This window comes from Hemicordylus capensis, chromosome 11, assembly GCF_027244095.1.
Source record: "Hemicordylus capensis ecotype Gifberg chromosome 11, rHemCap1.1.pri, whole genome shotgun sequence".
Lineage (NCBI taxonomy): Eukaryota > Metazoa > Chordata > Lepidosauria > Squamata > Cordylidae > Hemicordylus > Hemicordylus capensis.
Window position 1 is genome coordinate 11,352,713 of NC_069667.1, and position 19,414 is coordinate 11,372,126.

At 46.9% G+C, this 19,414-nt stretch overlaps 1 protein-coding gene across 11 annotated transcripts in view; it reads right to left on the reverse strand.

Moving 5' to 3' along the window:
• Positions 1–19,414, reverse strand: part of DACH2 (dachshund family transcription factor 2) — a 421,855-nt gene that overhangs the window by 174,999 nt on the left and 227,442 nt on the right. For 5 of the 11 annotated variants that reach the window (XM_053274112.1, XM_053274108.1, XM_053274104.1 and 2 more), the window contains exon 3: positions 14,909–14,995. The exons of 5 other annotated variants lie outside the window; for them this stretch is intronic. In XM_053274112.1, the coding sequence (XP_053130087.1) occupies positions 14,909–14,995 (87 nt within the window). The remainder of the gene's footprint in view (positions 1–14,908; positions 14,996–19,414) is intronic. One more of the 11 variants, XM_053274105.1, reaches the window with a different exon arrangement.

The window sequence follows — 19,414 nt, forward strand, 5'->3', positions numbered from 1 at the left end:
CAAAGCTATTCTGCTTTGGGTGACAAGCCAGCCCCGCCATTTGCACAGGGGCACACCTAGGTAATTTGGGCGCCCGGACCTGAAGGGCTTTGGAGGCCCCCCCGCCCCCCCGGAGAGACCCACCTTAAAAATCGTTTAATGCAAACCTCGGGGGGGCCTCCATCCTGGGGGGCCTCCTGACACTCCTTTGCCCTGCCACTTCCTGCGCCCGCTGCCATGCAGTGCCGCTCCTTGCCCTTTTCACAACTGCCATGTGCACGGCCGGGGGTGGTGTGGGGGGTGAGCCGAGCAGGCCTTGGCCTCCCCCATGGTAGTGGTGGCGGTGCAGCAGCTGGTGGGCACATCCATCTGGGGCTTTGGTGCCTGCGCAGTGGAAATATCGAGCCGTCACAAGCCCACGGGCTTGCAGCGGCTCGATATTCCCACTGCGCAGGCACTGAAGGCCCAGATGGATGGGCTCACCAGCTGTGGCGCTACCACCAGGGGGAGGCTGAGGCCTGCTCACCCCCACCTGCTCACCCACCCCACCCCCTGGCCACGCACATGGCGGCCATGGAAAGACCCCCAAAAGTGAAGCGGCTGGGGCATCGGTGGACATGGGCATCGGCGGAGCTATACAGCATATAAGGGCTGTACAAGGGCTATACAGCATATAATTACAAGGAATATATGTATATTTCATTTATAATTCCACTCTTTCGAAGCATTTCCACAGGGCTCCCAAACATACTCTGTGCATCTTCCAAATTAGTGGCGAAGTCAACTTCTTAGTGTAGGCAGAGTGTTCTTGTATTAAAAAAGTACATCTGGAGCCCCCGCCCCCGACTTAGGAAGCCACAGACCCAAGGTCCGTGAGCCCCAATTTAATCCTGGTCAAACTCAAAGGGGAGCTGTGCCTACCTCATAGTGGGCCCACTCATAATTTGGACAAGGGTGCTCCCATTTTCCGGCACCCCACTGCATAATTGCCCCATTCCTTGCTCAATGTGCTTCAGGAGGGCTAAACCACGCCCTTTGTTTTCCCAATATAACATCGCACAAAGTCATTCCATCACGCAGGATTTCTATTGGTAACAGACCACAAGATGCACCTCTTTGTTATTCTACTGCAACGTTTATTCTCCAAAACGTTAAAAACAATTCAACATCAAATCGGGTCTAATGACTTGCCAAATTGTATTTCAGTCAAAGTCATTGTTTGGGTTATAAGAAATCTCCTCCACCAGTGCATTTGAAAGCAATTAGCAGTTTCTTTGAATCTATGTAATTTTTAAAGTAGGGAAGCCAATTATTTAATTGAAAATTTAAAAGGGGAAGCGGGAGGGGGGGATTACTCCCAGCCCCTGCACTTTGTTTCACAGAGCCGATATCGGAAACTTTTAAAGGTGTTCATCTCTCAGTGGGCAGAGTGGTTTGTAGTGGGGATGCAGAACTTTTATTAACAGTGACGTTAGGCGTTTCTACCAAAATAGATACGGACAACTTAATTTTATGCCCTTTATCTCGTCACATTTCTCTCCATAAACATTGCGTGGGCTAATTGCCACAACTTGCCTCACTGGGTTGAAGAACAGTGAATCGAAAAATGTGGAATGCCAAATGTCCATCAGGTTAGCAAAGAGTTTGAGACTATTAAAGTCTTTTCCGCCTTGTCTGGGAGTAAAGAGGATGGCTACGTGTAGCAGCTCACCACCAGCTCAGGCATTTCCCAACAAACGATCTTTGACGTTGTGTCTGGATGAGTCAATGGAACTATGAAGCTTATGGTCATGGCCACCTTCTTTTTGGCCTGCCCAAAGCTGCCTTCGTCCTCTTCCAATGCATTGCAGGGTGCATTGTGGGATGCCTGGAGACCCGGCAGGGGCGTAACTATAATAGGGCAAGGGGAGACAGTTGTCTGGGGGCCCACTTCCTTGGGCCCCCCCAGAGGCAAGTCACATGACTGACTCCCCCAGCCAAGCACCCACCCAGGCTTCCTTCAGTTGGATTCATCCTCCGAAATTGATGTAAATGTTAAGACCTGGAGCTACCAGAACAGCATGTCTTTCTCTAGTACTATTAAATGACTTGCATCCTGCTAACTGGGCAAAGAGGCACCTTTTACCGTGGCGATTCTCTTTATTTAGCAGGGGGAGAGTAACTGGCCCTCTCCACCCCTAGCACATTACCTCCAGTGGCTGTTGCTGGTGTGTGTCTTATGTTTCTTTTTAAAATGTGAGCCCTTTGGGGACAGGGAGCCATCTTATTTGTTTTATTTCTCTTTGTAAATCGCCCTGAGCCATTTTTGGAAGGGCGGTATAGAAATCGAATTAATAATAATAAAAAATAATAATTAATCCTCATTTAAGATTTATTTACTCCATGAGCTGAGCTTCAGTGGGGGGGGGCATTTTAAAATATTGTCTCTGGGCCCACTCCAACCTTGCTATGCCCCAGAGACCCGGCCTCCAGCGATCTGCATTGCATGGAGATGTGTGGACAGTGTTGGTACATGGTGGTGTGCCCACGAAGACACTGGAGATTGTCTGGGGGGGGGGGGAGAGATGGTGGAATCCTGACTTCCCCCTCCTGCCGCTGCCTGCCTGCTCATGAGTATAGTCATAAGACAGAGCAACTGGTCCTATTCAGCCTTAGCACTGCACCCCTCCAGGGGCTGTTGCTGGTGTCTACCTTGTGTCTATTTTTAAACTGTGATTCCTTTGGGGATAGGAAACCCCCTTCTTCTCATTCCACAATGGCTCCTAGTCTGGTGTCTATGAGCCACCTCCAGCCTCAGAGGCAAGATGCCTCTGGATACCAGTTTGCAGGGGAGCAACAGCAGGAGAGGGGGCATGCCTTCATCTCTTGCCTGTGGGCTTCCCAGAGGCATCTGGTGGGCCACTGTGTGAAACAGGATGCTGGACTAGATGAGCCTTGGACCTGATCCTGCAGTGCTATTCTTATGTTCTTATCTATATACCACTTTTCAACAACAGTTCTTCAAGTGGCTTACATAGGAAAGTAAATAAATAAATAATGAAGACGATGTGCGTGCTGCCCCCCAAAGGCATCACGGTCTAAAAAGAAGCACAAGGAAGACGCCAGCAACAGCCACTGGAGGGATGCTGTGATGAGGCTGGATAGGGCCACTTGCTCTCCCCCTGCTAAATACAAGAGAACCACCTATTTAAAAGGAAATGCTTTGCCTAGGCAGGGATAGAAATCTGCCTGGTACAGTATTATTTTCATTCTGAAAATTAAATCCACTAGAGAGTCAGAAGGAACCTACTCCACAACACTCATGGTGTAAACAAGTACTTAAAGCAATAGGAAGGAAGCCCCCCGCCCCCCCCAAAAAACCCCACTCACCCCCTGTTAAGATCTCATGGGGAAGGTGAATGCCAGATGTACACCCCCTTAATTTCCACGATCACCGCTGAGGTGACACCATATACAAAAGAGACCTTTTCTGTGTTCTTTAGATCCATTAATGATGCCCAGGTTCATGGAGTTCGTGGAGCCAGCATGGTGTAGTGGTTAGAGTGCTGGACTAGGACCAGGGAGACCCGGGTTCCAATCACCATTCAGCCATAATACTTGCTGGGTGACTCTGAGCCAGTCACTTCTCTCTCAGCCTAACCTACTTCACAGGGTTGTTGTGGGGAAAATCTTAAGTATGAAGCACACCGCTCTGGGCTCCTTGGAGAAAGAGCGGAATATAAAATGTAAATCATCATCATCATCATCATCATCATCCACCTGTCTTAAATATGATGATTCATGGTCAGGGGCCGTGAAAGGGAAAGAGGAAGGGGGGAAGAAAATGCAGTGCAAGCCAGCCTGATTGATCGGTCTCAGGGATAGGAAGCACCGGGAATATTTAGGGATACATTAAAGTCAGTCAGATGCTGATAGGACTGAACAAAAGCACACAGGGATTGCAGCAAGCGTTAGCTACATGTCTTGAATAGCTACACATATGTCATTGACAGGACAATGAACAATCCATGGCATCGGAGATCTATATAAGCAGAAATCTATCCCACTCTTTTCAGGGCAGCTGCAATCATGTCTGTTAATGAGTGGGAAATCACCCTCACCTAAACTCATAATTAGCCGCTGCTCTGGCTAATTCTGAGCTGAGATGCTTCATGCAACATACCAGCTTTGAGTTTAAACACAGAGGTTCCCAACTGCGGGTGCCCAGATATTGTCGGACTACAACTGCCATCATCTCTAGCCTTCGGTTGCTGCCGCTGATGAGGCAGATCCGCCCAAGATCTCCCTGAGACCTGGGGAGGAGAGCTGGTCTTGTGGTAGCAAGCATGAATTGTTGCCTTAGCTAAGCAGGGTCTGCCCTGGTTTGCATTTGAATGGGAGACTTCATGTGTGAGCACTCAGAATGGGGCCGTTCCAGGAAGGGTACCTACCTGCCTGCCTGCATGCAGAAGGTTCCAAGTTCCCTCCCTGGCTTCTCCAAGAGAGGGCTGAGAGAAACTACTACTTGCAACCTTGGAGAAGCCGCTGCCAGTCAGTGTAGACAACCTGGAGCTGGATGGACCAATGGCTTGATTCAGTATATGGCCACATCCTATGTTCCTATGATAATGGGAGTTGTACTTCAAGAACATCTGGGGACCCAAGGTTGGGAACCCCCATTCTAATGAAGGAGAAGACACATATGAAACGTCCTCAGCCTTGCCATTCTTCTGAAGTAATGTTTCAAAAGGGCAGGCATAGGGATAGCGGAAGCTGTCATATGGAGTCAGATCATTAGTCCATCTAGTTCAGTATTGTCTGCACTGACTGGCAGCACCTCTCCACCGTTGCAAGCAAGGCCCACATCTGGAGATGCTGTCAGGATCTGAACCCGAGACCTTCCGCACGCAAAGCAGATGCTCGACCACTGAGCTACGGCCCTAGTGCCCAGGGGGGATACCTTACAACAGACAGCCCTCACGTGTAGTCTTCCATGAACATGTGGACCATGCTGGACCCTGCGAGCAAAGGGGGCCATTCAGGATATTGCAAGACCAGCTCTCCTCGCCCACAGAAGGAAGGAGAAGTTGGGCTGTGCAGCTGGGGTCTACGCTGACCAGCAGTGGCTCTCCAATGGTTCCGGCACACACACACACACACACACACACACACACACAAACACACACCATACAAATGGCTTTGTCAATATTACATCACAGGCCCAAGAAGGCAAAGTACAACTCAGAGGCACTCATACCCCCTAGACTTCTGAGCCAAGATCCATGGCCTCTACACACCCTGCCCCCCCCCCGCCCAATCCTCTCCTGTCTGTCCGGGGTGGGGTGGTCCCCGCGCTCTGCTAGTAGACCATGCTGCACTGGCCCACTGAGCATGACCTCTGCTTTGTAGACAGAAGGGAGGGAAGAAATATGTGGGATGGGGATGCGTTAAGTTGCCAGTTGAAATGGTTCTACTAATTCATATTGGCATAAATAGACCTGTTTCATATTCTTATAGGGATGTGCACGGAACCGGCTGACCCGGTTTGTTTCGAGTTCGGTCCGCCCCCCCCCCAACCGCCCCCCCCCCGGTCTAGTCCAGGGGGTGGGGGGGTCCGCAAACATTTTTTTTTTAAACCCAACAACATTAAACTTTTCCCCTTTGGGGAAGGTCCTCAAGGAGGCGGCGGGGGTGTTTCCGCGGCTGTTCCCCTCCCCCCCACCGGCCTCCATTATCACCCCCTCCGGTTCTTCGGCCAGTTCTGGCCTCCGTAGTTCGGTGCAGCGGTCATTTTGGATGCCACCATGCATATGCAAATGGCCTCTGCGAGGCTTGGCATGACCTATCCCCTTCATTTTAATTGTGTGTCAGATGTGGCTGCTTGCAGACTTGGGGAGGGGAGCGGGGATCCCCATAATGTGCATTATTAGAGCTCTGGGGGGGGGAGTGCAGGGAGACACATCCCAGGCAACACCCCAACTCTCGGAGCTACAGGTAGCAACTGCTGCTCGTCTGGGCAGGCGATTCATCTGCCCAGGGATGGCAGAATGGTCATCTGTGGGGAGGTAAACGCTTTCAGGCTTCCTCCCCACAAAAGGTAGCCCCTTTTCACTGCACGTAAGTAAGGGCTCAGTGTGTGTCATGGTATGTGATGCTTAACTTGCAGCAGGCTGCAAGTTGGGGGGAGGCCCCAAAGGCCTTCAGGCCCAGGCTCCAAAATAACTAAGTTGTACATTTGGGCTTCCTCTCCTGCCAATTCTCGGGAATGCCCAAGGCCACTCTTAAACAGGAAAGAGTGTGGGCAAAATTCCTCATTGTTAGAAGGCCCAGGGTCCCGCACAGCTCCTTGTCCCACTATGCCGAAAGGCAGAGGATGCAGCAAATATGTCGGAGCTAAGCAGGTCTGGGGTGGTCAATACCCAGATGGGAGACCAGCTGGGAATACAAGAAAACAGCTGATAGGACTGCTGCTCCTTATTTATTATAGATGTTCCCAATGTGTTCTAATCATGGAATATTTCTCAAGGGAATTCTGAAAGCTAAGAAGCAACTCAGTAAAGTTCTTCGGAAGCGAAAGAACTCTGGCCATTCTTGGATTTGATGTGCATGCTGCTGATGTCTATGGCTATTTTGGGTCTTTTTTTGGTTTTGGTTTAAGGGAATAATAATTATCGAGGAATCCTGTGCATGCCAGCTTGAATTCTATGGAAGAAAGTGGGTGAGATATAAAGGTAACAAAAAAAAATTCTGGATGACATCATCACAAACTATACCATTGAGGTGTGCCTATGTGTCCCTACAGTTGTACCTGCTTTGGTTCATATTGGTCCAGGCGTTGTGAAGCCGATGGCGGGGTGTGTGTGTGTACACACACAATGCAAGGTGATCTCATAAGCCTCCTGGAAAGTAGCTAAAAATGAAAGAAGCCCCCTCCCCTACTCACCTGGAAATAATTCCTGGGCCCCATGGGCAACTCCGTGAGTGCTCAATGCCAGCTCTGATTTATAAAGCATGCAAAGCAGCTAGCAAACTGATTAAAACAGCCAATTGCGATGCAGAAACATTTAATGCAGAACTTCCTACTAAGTGGGTAAAGCACTACCTTTTCAAGCGGTGCTTCTCTTACAGTTAGCAGGGGGAGAGCAACTGGCCCTATCCTGCCCCAGCACAGCATCCCTCCCAGTGGTGGTCGCTGGTGTTTCCCTTAGGCTTTCTAAAAACTGTGATTGCAAGCCATTTGAGACAGGGAGAGATCGTACTTTCTTTTGCTATGCAAACTGCTCTGAGAACTGTTTGCTGCTGTGGAAAAGAAGTATGCAAATATTTGTCAGGATAACAAAAATAATTGGAGGCCTAGTGTCTAGTGTAGAAGGGAAAGAGTTGTGTTATGCAAGGACAAGGCAGTGGAGTGGAAGCGGGAATATTAATTGCTTAATGAAATTAGATATTGAAGCTCTTCTCACTGGCGGGTCTGCAGGGAGAGCAGGTTAACGTACCCCTCCCCGCAGACTATCACCGAGTCGTCCCTGGGTGGCCGGGTAGGCCACCCACACAATTACCAGCTCCATCATGGAGCTGGTAGGGGTGGTGGGGATTGGGGCTGCCAGAAGTTCCAGCAAGCCCCGCGAGAGTGCACAGGGCATTTTGGGGAAACCCCCACACTGGGAGGCTTAATTTAGCCTCCTGGTAGGGGGTCTCCTCGTGAGTCGCCATGCCACAGAGCTGCGTCACAGTGACTCATGATAAGAAAAAAATTGGGTTAATAGAGCACTTGGTCCACTAACCTCATTTAAGGGGAGGGCTACTTTGGCAGGCCACCATTGAACCACCAGGCTCACCTGTTCTCATGATGGAGGGAAACTGGGCTTGGCTCCCTTAGCCTGCTTTTCCTCCATCGTGTAAACAGCCTCATTGTGTACAGAGAGGCAAGTGCAGAGTGCTTTTCTGGGCTCTTGCTGCTGGCCGTTTGTTAGCCCCACCTCTACACCCGGACTGAAATACAGGTAACTAAAGCTCTTATCAAAAGCTGGCCTGAATCCAGGAATGGATGAACCAAGAACACCGCATGTAGCAGGTACCCCTGCTAACTGGGCAGAGAGCCACCTTTTAATGTGTTGGCTCTCTCATGTTTAGCAGGGGGAGAGCAACTATCCCCATCCACACTTAACACAGCACTCTGCCCAGGGTTACTGCTTAGGTCTCCCTCATATTGCTTTTGACTGTGAGTTGAGATAGGGAACCATTTTCATTTTTCTCTATTTTGATATGTAAACTCTGAGAACCTTGTTGAAAAGTGGTAAATATAATAATAATAATAATAATAATAATAATAATAATAATAATAATAATAATAATAATGGGAAATTCCAAGGGTAACAGAATCAGGCACATTTGCACTTGTTCGAGCACTGGTAGCCATAAGCAAATTTTCAAGTTGATATTAGAGATATACACTGGCAAGAGAACATCTGTTACTATAAGGCTATATTTCCACAAAACCCTTGAATACTATAGATAGCGTCTGAAACATGCAAAATGGGTCAGTAATGGAATCAGAACTTTTGGACATCATTTCTGATTCTGTTACTGACTTATTTTGCACATTTCAGACATTTACGTAAAAATATGGCCTTATAGTAGGAGATGTACTCTCACCAGTGGTTATAAATAATATCAACTTGAAATTTTTGCTTATGGCTACATTTATTGAACAAGTGGTAACATGCCTGATTCCATTATCCTAGGAATTGCCCTAATAAATATAATAATAATAATATCACAAAGAAGCATCATTGCTATCAGCACGGATTGCAGCATCAGTAAACCACGGAAACTGATAAAACTCAGCAACCGTCCAAAATCAAAAGCCTGCTGGGGAGGCCAGATCTCTGTAGGGAGAACATTCCAGAAGCGAGGTGAAACCACATAAAAGGTCTCGTCTCTCATGCTCATCCATCATAGCTCTACTGACAGAGCACAACATCAAGGTCCCTAATGTGTGTCTGGACGTTTGGGCAAGCTCATATGAGATCCTCAGGATCACATACAATATTCAGACTAACTAGAAATAGGATTTCAACTGAATGGCCAAAGACATATAGAGCGATAACTCAGTGTTCTCCATTGTAAGGCCCATCAAAGTTTGGCTCACTGACTAATTCTTTATTGGGTCTGTGTAATTCAGCCAAAGCTGAATACTCTGAACAATGTGGTACCATGTGGAGATGACAGTTCTCACTGTGTAGTGCTCATCTTTGCCCAGTGCTGGATGCGGGGACTCCTTTAAGAGAAATGGAGCTGAAAATGCTGTACCCCGAGGGCCAAAAATGCATTTCCTCAGATGGTGGCTGGCATCCAGCGCAGCAGCACAAAGCTGTTGGAAGGATGCTGCACAAGGGCAAAACCATTGCGATAGCCAGCCACCGTAACTAGTCAGCAAAAGATCGAACCCTGGAGTGGGCTTGTTAACATTGCTGAAGCAACGTCTGCCCTGCTCCAGGTGTCTCCCTCCAATTCAACTGTCCCTGCCTGGAGCTATCCAAGGTCCTGATCTTCCTGCCAGAATCTTGCTCCCCCCCCCCCCGAGCTGCCTGAGGCAGTGTTCTTCAGAGGCAGACCCCATTAACTCTATGTGCTTATCAAGCACTTGTGTGCAGCTTCGGCCAAAGCTGAATACTCTGCACAGGGGTGTGCACAAAACTGGAAAAACCGGTTCGGTTTTAGTAGAAATGGACTTGAACCAAACTGGGTCTGGTATGGTTCTGTGCGCACTAGAGCCGGGCCCAGTCCTGCTCTAGTCCGAACTGGTTTGGGCCCAGCTTGGGAGGGGGGCTTTTTTAAAACAACAAAACATTGTTGTACTTACCGCCATTGCGGGTCTTCAGGGGTGCTGCCGAGTGGGGGTCAACAAAGGGCATGCTGGCTGCCCCCCAGCCATTTTCAACCACTTTGGGGCCATTTTCAGTCCCATTCAGGCCTCTCTGTGGTGGCGGCAGTCATTTTGGAGGCCGCCACGCATGCCCACTGGCCATCTACATGGCTGATCCTGGCCACAGAAGGACAATGGGTACTCATAGTGGCCTCCAAAATGGCCACTGCCACTGCAGAGAGGCCTGTAGCAGGCCAAAAATGGCCCCAAACAGGCCCAAACTGACCTGAAACGGGCTGAAAGTGACTGGCCAGCAGGGGAGGGGGAACATCAGGCTACCTCCTGCTGCAGCTGTTACAGCACTCCCAAAGCCCCACAATGGCCTTAAGTCTGCCATTTTTTGTTATTTTCATAAAGTCCGAACTGGCCCAGTGGGTTCGACTCAACCTCAAGCCAAACCAGACCCAGTCTGGCTGGAGAACGAGCCCTTGAGCCAGGCCAGTTCTAGTTTGAGCCAGCACAACCGCAAGCTGGCTCGCACACCCCTAACTCTGCACAGTGCCCCTGGTGCCATGTGTGGTTGACAATTCCCACAGTGCAGTGCTACCATCTGGGAAGGGAGGGGAGGGCTCTCTTAAGGTAAATGGAACCCTCTGGAACCCCTGCGCCATCTGGGAAGGCCTGCAAAGAGTGCTGGGAAATGCAGCCCTCCCCAGAGAGGGCTCCAGCTCTCTGAAAGGGCCCTCCCCACACTCAGAAAAGCGCAGGACAGGACAGAGGTCAGCACCATGGGAAATGGCTCTCACACTGAAGGGTTTCTGTCAAAATGGCCCCCGCTTGGAAAGGAGTCAAGATCACTGCCGTAACCCATTCTTGCCTGCTAAGCGAGTGGGGCAGGAAAAGGATGCTTTATCCGGAACTCAAAAGGAAACACACCCTAAATGGAGATCCACACTGGGGGATATTCCAGTTAGAAGAGTTGACGGTTCATCTTCAGATGCAGATATTTAGCTGCCGCTCCCTTATTATTATTAGAGCTGACTTTCATTGTCAACATGGCCATAGGACAAGGCTAATTATTACTGGCACCAGAAGCAGCTTGTGGTTTTATATTACATTGAGGTAAATTACACTGGAATTAGAGTGGATTACTTTTATCAAATAGGGAATAAGCTGTTAATTAACTCCCTGCTGTAGCAATCTCTTTCAGAGCTTGCAACTGTTATTAGCTCTAGATTAAACTGTTGAATTAATTTCCCACTTACTTACTATTTCAAGAGTTTTTTTAATTTACCTGGCAGCAGTTTTAATGGGAAATTGTATTAGCAAGCATAAATTGTTTTTCCCCCTCTCCTTTCCTTTTGGTGGGGAGGGTAAACAGTTTGTGATAATGTTTATGAAGTCGTTTTGTTTGAGCAAAAAAAAATAATAATTGCAGTTTTAATTAGAGCATGGTTGTCGGAGTATTAGGGCTGAGATTACATCATGGCTTTCAGGGAAACCAAACAGTCAGGTAATCCTCCCATTTAAAATGGTTTGCAAATAGAAAAATGACGTCAGCATGGCATTGGCTTGGGCTGGTGTAGACTATATACTGGGAAAGGAAAAATGATAGCTATCTATCTTTCGATGCATCTTTTGCATTAGGTCTGGAGACTGACAACCAAAGATCGTGCTCACTGGTTTCAATCGATACATTAATATTCATGTATGTGCCCTTTGGGGTTCTGAAGAATTAGGACAAATCAGGTTCAAATATAATGAACATCATCATCATCATCATCATCATCATCATCATTAAATATTAAAAAGAATGAACCCACAACAAAAGGTTTCAGTATATCCATGGGGTGCTTGTGTTACCTGAGCTAGCGCGTGGTGAAAGATTTGGACACCTTTCCTCCTCAGAAGCCAAAGGGATTGTTGCTGTCTTGAGGGAGTATTTGTCAAGCTGAGAAATTCCCTGCTCCTTTTGTTCAAGCCCTCCTTCCCCCTCCCACTACTGAGTTCTATTAGTTCCACCCACCTGCTTGTCTGTGAAGTGCCTTCTGAGTCTGCAAACATTCCACTCCACTGAGTTACATTGGAGCAATTTTCGGGAGGAGGGGGTTGCCTCATTAGGTTTTCCCCCTTCACATTTTTATGAAACCATCTATGGGCTACCCTAAGGTCACTGGCACCTCCCTCTTGCCTATAGGTGCTGTGGTTATGCATCCATAGGGATTAAAACATTTCCAGCTCTTTGAAAAAATAGATATAAGATAGCGCCACCAGATCTGATAATGAAGCAAGCTGAACAACAGAAATTTCCAAATGAAAGCCTGATTATATTCCCTACATATTAAATTATCAGCATAGTTGATAATAACCCCTGCTAACTTGGTGAAGAAGCACCTTTTAACGTGGTGATTCTCTTTTATTTAGCAGGAGGAGAGTAACTGGCCCTATCCACTCCCAGCACAGCATCCTTCCAGTGACTGTTGCTGGTGTCTAGCTTACGTTTCTTTTTAGTTTGTGAGCCCTTTGGGGACAGGGATCCATCTTATTTATTTATTATTTCTCTGTGTAAACTGCCCTGAGCCATTTTTGGAAGGGTGGTATAGAAATCGAATGAATGAATGAATGAATGAATAAAATAGTTGCTGCTTTCATTGATTATTATCCCAGAGAGGGGAGCTGATCTATTCAACCACTTCTTAACTGTAGTGGGAAAGAAGTTTCATTTCAATTTATTAAACTACAAGCAAAAAACATTAAAAACTTTCAATTGGAGTTTTCAATTAATTTTTGACTTCATTTTTGAAAGATTTAAATTTTCACACAAAGGCAAAAAGAATTAAAATGTGGATAGAATACAGAAAGTGCTGACATTCAACACAGCTTTACTGTTATTTTAATACAAAAGTCATTTTAAAAATAATAGGCTGCAAAAAATGAACAAACCCCAAACTAATAGAGCCCCCCCCCAATTAGTCTTTTATTACATGGTTTCAATTAGCAATTTCTCCCCCTTCTCAAAGATACAAATTGCTCTTTTCTTTTCTCTGGAGGAAATTATGAGATGATAGAAATACTAAAAGGACATCAACCAAATGCCAGACGTAACCTCAATTGAAAGCATACGTCTCCATAATTTGCCAGAATAATTTGTTTGTGTGCGAACACTGTGTATGTTTAACAATGCCTGCAAAGTATGCACAAGTCATGTTTCGAGTGCATGGTTACACATAATATTCTACCAACATCCATTAGTTCTTGCATTTAATACAGACAACGTTTAAGAATTACCAATGATACATGTTTTCAATCTGAGCACGACCTTGCTCTCTTTGAAGTTGTTACAAAAGAGGTTGTGGTCTCACTTAAAACATTCTGCGGAAAACATGCGGAAAAGGTTAGGTTACAGGTGCACAGATGACTTCGCCCAGATGCTATGTGGGAACATCTGGATTATAAACACTGGACTCATTCATCGTTTCTTTGTAGTGTAAATCTCATGGTCAGATGGAAAGATTGGACTCAGGAGTGATAGCATCACTGAAGCCAAGCCAAGGATTTCATGACACCAAAAGAGCTTTCTAAACAAATCACTCCCCAATAAGAACCACGGCTGGGCACAGTCATGAACTCGCCATTCTGTCTCACTACTTGCACATGTCTCAAGTCTGCTCCAAGGCTCTGTGGCTGCTCCGGGACATGGCGCAACCGTCCAAGTGGGTTTTTCCATCCCATGAAGGAAAATTCCACTATCCCCTTTCACCTAGTTGTGTTACCTGCATAAGCCCTAAAGGTGACAAGTTTCTGTACTCTGCTGTTACAGGGCCCCTTTTCTGGGAAACAATACCCTGCCCCACCTGAGTAGAGATAAACACCTGTTGACCATAGCTTGCCCTGCCTGACTAAGCATAAGCACAGCTAAAGCTGGTTGGTGCATTATTGCTGGTTTCTGCCTTGTAATTAATTCACCTTGTCTACCAGTGGCTAAGCTTTATTCTGCTTGTACTAGTATGATTGGTGTATACCATGAAACTTTGGCCTCTGGTAGGCTCTATACTCAATACTATAGCCTGTATGTAAACAATACAAAAGACTCTTGCCAAAAGCCTGAGTGTGTGTTCTTGGAAGAGAGACACCAGGCATGTTGTGACCAATGAAAGCTTGAACCTGATGGACGGTTTGGCCTCTGCTCATTAAACAAACTCAGAATTCCCAGAGTGTCTCTGTCACACCTCTTGGATCCAAATCTCACACCTGCCTCCCGGGCAGTTCAGCAAGTCCAGAGGTGCACTTAGGTAATTTTGGAGCCTGGACCCAAATGCCTTTGAGCCCACCCACACCAGCTGCAAATTAAGCATCATCTCCCTACACACACACACACACACACACACACACACACACACACACACGTGGGTTCTTGAGGGCACAAACAGCAACTGAACTCACAAGAATGTAAGAATATAAAACAGGGATATTTACGAAAATATGCATTATCCAATACTAAAGCAACTGAACTTGCAAGAATATAAAGATGTAAAACAAGACTCTTTATGCAGATATGCATTAGCAGAAACATTTCAACATGTAACATAACAAATTCACACCTCACATATTTCTTTCCCCACTCCCTCCTCTGACTCTAAAGCAGAGGTCATGCTTGGCCACCTAACACAGGTCACAGTCACACTCAGCTGTCCAGTGCAGCATGGGCCACACCACCCGGGACAGACAAAAGAGGATTTGGAGGCCCCCAGGGGTGTGGAGGCCCTGGACTTTGTCCTGGAAGTCCAGGGTTAAAAGTGCCTCTGAGCAAGTCAAGACCAACATTGTAATTAGACAATACAGCTCTAGAACACTCTGCGGTACTTATACAATGCCTTTATGGGCCTTTGCATGTTGATCACTGATCATGAGTACAGAGCTAATACTTTGCCATTGGCAGGTCCGTGGCCGGCTTCTGTCTAGGAATGCAACACAGCCAGAATAATGCAAAGGTAAGAGATAGAAATTCTATGCAGTGATACAAAAGAATTATGTTCCAGAGAAAAATGGCAATTCACACAAGAGATAAATAGGAGTAAACACCTTGTATTTGGAGACTCTTGAGCTCTGCAAACTTTATGTGGGTTTCATCAGGGAAAAACAAAGTTCTTATATCTGGAAAGAAAAACACTGTTAAAAGCATTGATATAGTATGAAACGGGAATAGTAGATTATGTTTTGTACCAGTACGTACACATACAGATAGAGCAGGAAGTTTTAGGTATGAAAATATTTGTTCATTTATACACAGGTCCAGAGCCTGCCTGCACCCAACGCTCGGGCTAGGGCCCCATTCTGCCAAAACCAAGTGATACCTTTGGCAAATATCACATGGCACAGTCCACCTGGAGTGTAGCACTTCAAAATGGCAGGTGTGAAATCACACGAGTTCATGATTTCCCACGCCAGTCGGTATGGCTTTACACTTGGGGGCGCTGGGGTCATATATCCTTGGGCTTCCTGCCCCCTTAGTTAGGTTGGTCTTTTAAAATTATTACCACAGAGGCCTTGCATTGGAAAGCGGGGCGGCCCTGCCATGAGGCCAGGTGGGGCAGCCACCTCAGGCAGCAGATTTATGGGGCACCAGTGAGGTCGCAACAAGGGGAGAAGAGGGCACACAAGCAGCATTGGGCATCTTACCTCAGATGGGCAGAGGCCTTGAGCAACCACTGAACAAATCCTCGTTCAAATTAAGCAGGGGAGATTCCAGCTTTGCCACTCCTCCCAGCCATTTCCCAGGATGACCAACCTCCATTTCCCTACTATACAGCACTGTTTCCCTCCCTCCCTCCCTCCCAGTCCTGGATTTAAAAACAATGAATTATATCCAATTCTTGCAAAACTCACACACACATAACTCCATATGGCTCCTGAACAAGGCAATGCGGCATCTCCTACAATCATCAGAACTGCACTACTAGTTGAGATGCTAGGAGCTGTCACCCTAAGAATCTCTGAAAGGTCACTCAACAGACCACATCAGGTCACTAGGGTCTAGAGAATAAGAAGAGCCCTGCTGGATTAGGCCCAAGGAGGCCCATCTAGTCCAGCATCCTGTTTCGCACAGTGGCCCACCAGATGCTGCTGGAAGCCACAGGCAGGAGTTGAGGGCATGCCCTCTCTCCTGCTGTTACTCTGCAGGAGACATCATGGAATTTGGACTTTTGCTTTCCTTGCCACAATTCCGGCTGAGTAGAGGAGCTGGGCTGGGCTCTCTTTGGCCCCCCTCAGTTCCCTTCTCATGCCCACTAAAGAGCATCTTGCACTATCCTAAGAGATACTTAAATGAACGTGCAATAGGTATGCATTCTAAAGTTAAAAAAAAAAAACCCTTTGCTTTGCAAATTCTGCACTGAGCTGGGGGTTGGACTAGATGGCCTCTAAGGTGCCCTTGAACTCTACAATTCTAGGATTCTAGCCATCAAAAAAGGTGGGTGCTCATAACATTGCTATCAGAATGATGAGGTCTAAGAAAGCAACCATAAGATGGGGCTCCAAGTAACCATTTTAAAGCGCACCCAATGACTCCTATTTGAGTGGTGTATTTGAGTTGCAGCATCTGGGGCTTCTGGGTGGAGAATCTGGCGGTGTTTGTACACATGGATCCAGAACCCTGACCTCCTACTGACACTTCTTAAAGGCAATCGGTATCACTCGGAGAAACCCCTCTGGCTGGCCAATGCCTGCCTGTTGCATGCGTCAGGGACGCTATAAAATTCCAATGATGCCTTTAAGTCTGAATGGTTTCAAGCTGTTGTAAACTCCAGTGGCAATCAAAAATAATCTGTCATGGGATCGAGGGCTATGCGAACTCTCTGTCACGGCCCGACGTGACATGAGATTTATTGAAGGGTAAATCATGTCGTTTATGCATCAACTCACGGGAGGGAAGCGGGTGGGGGGGGAGCAATCCCTGTGCAGTTAATTTAATAACAGACCGGAAAGCCTTGATTACTGTTTCAGGTGGAGCTGTGGTCGGCCCACTTCAGCAACAAGCCATGCTTGTCAGGGCCTTGGGATTAGCAAGTGCTTAGCTAAAAACCATTCAGGAGACATCAAGGAGTGGTTTGAAGGAGGAAGAAAAGCCCCTTCCATTGAGGTCCATTGTGTAGTCGATGAAACCTCCACTGTCTGCACCTCACTGGAAAGCGTATTGAAAGAGTTGTATTCTGCTTTTCCATTAAATGTGAATGCATGTTAGGAACACAGGAGCACAGGACATGGAGCCTAGCAAATCGAGTATTGAAACTCTGTTTTAGATCTACTTCCATTGTAAACACAAAGTACCTCATTATTCATAAGAACAGCCCTGCTGGATCAGGCCCAAGGACCATCTAGTCCAGCATCCTGTTTTGCACAGTGGCCCACCAGATGCTGCTAGAATCCTATAGGCAGGAGTTGAGGGCATGCCCTCTCTCCTGCTGTTACTCCCCTGCAACTGGTATGCAGCAGCATCCTGCCTCCGAGGCTGGAGGTGGCCCATAGCCCTCCGACTAGTAGCCATTGATAGACCTCTCCTCAATAAAGTTATCCTTCCAAACTCATCCAGCTTGTTGGTTGTCAACACATCTTCTGGCAGAGAATTCCACAAGTTGATTTTGCATTGTATGAAAAAGTATCTCCATTTGCTGGTTCTAAATTTCCTGGCAATCAATTTCATGGGATGACCCCTGGTTCTAGTGTTATGTGAAAGGGAGAAAAATTTCACTCTATCCACTTTCTCCTCTCCATGCATGATTTTATAGACCTCTATCACGTCTCCCCACAGTCGTCTTTTTTCTAAACTAAATAGCCCTAGGTGTTGTAGCCTTGCCTCAAAATTCAGGTGCTCTAGGCCCTTGATAATCTTGGTTGCCCTCTTCTGCACCTTTTCCAGTTCTACAATGTCGTTCTTAAGATATGGTGACCAATGTATGCAGTACTCCAAATGTGGCCGAACCATAATTTTGTATAAGGGCATTCATTTAGTTCAGTTTAGTTTAGTTTAGTTTATTACTATCAACGATCAAAGATCAGCAATGCAATTTAGAACTTTACAGAAAAGTACGGATAAAAAAGAATACATAAAATAACAATAGTAATAATCAGAAGGAGAACAAATCCCATTTGCATATAAAGATAGCTGTTATCCAACATCCTAAGTGAGCCAAGAATCTAGAAGACAGGACAGGAAGTTAGTTGCTGTCGAGTCCTAATAGCAATAGAGCAAAACTTAGCCACTTTATACGTAATGGGAGGAATTTTACCTTCAAGCAAAAAGGCAACATGTTCTCCAGACGCTGCTGAACTACAACTCTCATCATCCCCATCCACAATAAATTGTAGCTGGGGCTGATGGGAATGGTAGTTCAGCAACATCTGGAGGCCCCCCAGGTTGGAATAGACAATACTCCAAGCCCCCAGGTTGGAGTAGACAAACCGGAGGAGTAGACGATACTGAGCTAGGTGGACCCTGACTCAGTATAAGGCAACTTCCTATGTCAGGGATGGGGCCATAGGTCAGGGACAGAGAATCTGCTTGGCATGCAGAAGGTCTCAGGTTCAGCCAATGGCAGCATCTCATGGTAGGGCTGGCGTCTCCTGCCTGAAACCTTGGAGAGATGCTGCCAGTCAGTGTAGACAATACTGAGTGTAGACAATACTGCCATCAGTGTAGACAATACTGAGCTAGATGGACAGAGGCAAGATTCCTCCAAATACCAGTTGCAGGGGGAAAAGAGCTGGAGAGTGGGAATTGCCTTCACCTCTTGCCTGTGGGCTTCCCAGAGGCACCTGGAGGACCACTGTGGGAAGCAGGGTGCTGGACTAGATTGGCCTGATCCGGATCCAGTACCAATAATCTGACTCAGTAGGAGGCCGCTTCGTATATGTCCTCTTCTCCCTGTTGGGTCTGACTTCTACTTCGCTATACTGATAACAGTTGTGAGAACACGTCTGTCATCGGCCACAAATAATAGCAAACAGGCTCTTTAAACAGCTCTTTAAAATATCTTCTCGGAGCGAAATATCATTTGGAATCCCATCGCAGGGCGTCTATTCCATTGCTCTGCAAAAAACGGAAAAGGGTACCAAACTCCTCTAAGGTTACGTTCTCACTATGTAGGTCATCACTATGTTGGACGTTTTCTAAACTGCCAGCGACAAGCCCTTTGATATTTCGGCTCGTCCGCCCGAGGAGGGCGTACATCTGAAGAGACTCCAGGGTGCTGACGGATTCACATTTGCTAAACAGATTAGCTGAAATAAGCATAATAAATGAAAGGGATTTGTTTTCTTTTTTTTTAAGGAATCACACTAAACGAAGGCTTGACTTATAGGAAGTGGCAGCTCCGATGGCCCACGGCCTAGGATTGGTTTTGCCACTTGATAATTTGACTGATTCACTTGAGTGGCCAGAAGAGGACATTTTCTGCCTGATTTCAGCATAATCGAGTCACCTGCTCTGTGGATGCCGTGGCCAAGTCAACTGCACTCGGCTGAGCAGCGCGGGTGTGCCAAGCATCACATCGCAGAAGGGAACCGATGCTGTATATGTGGGGAGAATGATTG